This window comes from Poecilia latipinna, unplaced genomic scaffold (assembly GCF_001443285.1).
Source record: "Poecilia latipinna isolate Pla-1442-1.1 unplaced genomic scaffold, P_latipinna-1.0 Scaffold3673, whole genome shotgun sequence".
NCBI classification, from domain to species: Eukaryota; Metazoa; Chordata; class Actinopteri; order Cyprinodontiformes; family Poeciliidae; genus Poecilia; species Poecilia latipinna.
The window spans coordinates 1-1,646 of NW_015116289.1; the positions used below are offsets into that span (position 1 = coordinate 1).

Sequence of the window (1,646 nt, forward strand, 5' to 3'; positions counted from 1 at the left end):
AATGAAAATTATTAAATTTGTTTTAATTTATCATCCGATTAATTGATTTATTGTTTATTGTGACAGGCCTACTGACACCTATGGATTAGGTACAAAATGTCACTGAAGTTTATATGTGGGTGAAGGCAAACCAGGAGATACTTTGAAACAATCTAGTCTATGAAAGTTTGCTAAAATATGAGTTTCATTAATTGTAGCTGATGCACCAGTTTTAACTTTTTGCTTTCCATCTGCGGGTATTGTCAGAAGACGAGAAGAGTTCTTTGAACTGACCAAGAACAACCAGTTTGTTTGGGAGGATGACCATCACAGGGACCTCCTCAGGTGAACAACAAGACTGAATTTGAAAGGAGTAAATAAACTATTTACAGCAGGAGGTGGCTAATCTGGGATTAGTTTAGTTATTTCTTATATTGTATCACAATGTAGCCAGAAACCTAGTACATTATGTTTAGGTTTTATGTAAGAATGCAGAATCTGGATTAAATCTATCTGGATTAAATTTTTTCTTAACAGAAAAATCTGATCTGAAAAGTGTACTGTGCATTTGTATTTTTACCCTCTTTTTTCTGATACACCTAATTAAAAATGTAGGTCAAATATTCTTGAAGTTATGTTATACCATCACGTGACAGTGTTTATATTGTGTCCCTTCATCTCCCTCAGGTCAATGCTGATGACTGCATGTGACATCTCTGCCATCACTAAACCCTGGCCGGTTCAAAAAAGGGTAAAAAACAACAATCATCTACTCAGATTTACCTTTGTCTCTTTGTTGTGTTTTATTTTCTTTAGGTCACCTAACATTATTCTAACTGCTGCTTTCTGAATGACAATGGATGAGTTATTCTTTCTCATCATAAGCCTAATATTTATTACGGAAGCACATTGATAAAAAAAAAAAAAAGAAATTCGGGCCTTATCACTTTATAACGTGACACATATCTTGTAAAAACGGGATAATTTTATGTCCAAGAAGCATCTTTAATCTGTTATATTTTTAAAGCTAACATAATAGACATTTCCGACCTGGAATATATTATTCATCTCTGATGTTATGTTGCATGACAATAAATCTGAATCTGAAAAGTTGTTGGCATTATTATCCCAGCTGATGGATCCTTGTAAACCACAACAGCCAAACAGAAAGGCAGGTGCTCTAGGACAAAAAATGAAAGAAAACAGAAAGTGAAAATAATAGCAAATATTGCAAACGTGATAGTTCATTTCTAATCCATTCCAGATGCAAAAAGGTTTTTAAATCTCTCATTACTGAAGTTTCACAATTCAAATAAAGGTTTCACAAAACACACTAGGTTTGAAATATTCTGCTATTGGGGTAGAATAATCTAGTCCAGATTTGAAGTGTCGATGTATGTTCATTTTTAAAGCAGAACAAATGATTTCTTAACACTTATGTTAAGTAAATTTCCATGATTAGTTACTTATTTACAGTCATACATTAAGCATAATTTACATGATTATTATTATTCACCGAATTTAACTTGATTGTACATAATTACAAAAAGGTGACGTGAAAAATAATTAAATTCAAAGCATGATTTATTTTGGAGAGAGGAAGTCTTTTATTTTGGAGAGAGGAAGTCTTTTATTTTGAAAAATGCTTAACAGGATCTAGTTTTGTC

General features: G+C 32.2%; 1 protein-coding gene across 1 annotated transcript in view; it reads left to right on the forward strand.

Annotated features, from left to right (window-relative positions):
* Positions 1 to 15: 15 nt before the first annotated feature.
* Positions 16 to 1,646, forward strand: part of LOC106941437 (cGMP-specific 3',5'-cyclic phosphodiesterase-like) — a 17,514-nt gene continuing 15,883 nt past the window's right edge. Inside the window, exons 1-2 of the mRNA XM_015024476.1 lie at positions 16 to 324; positions 667 to 730. Coding sequence (XP_014879962.1) covers positions 671 to 730 — 60 coding nt within the window. The 5' untranslated portion in view covers positions 16 to 324; positions 667 to 670. The remainder of the gene's footprint in view (positions 325 to 666; positions 731 to 1,646) is intronic.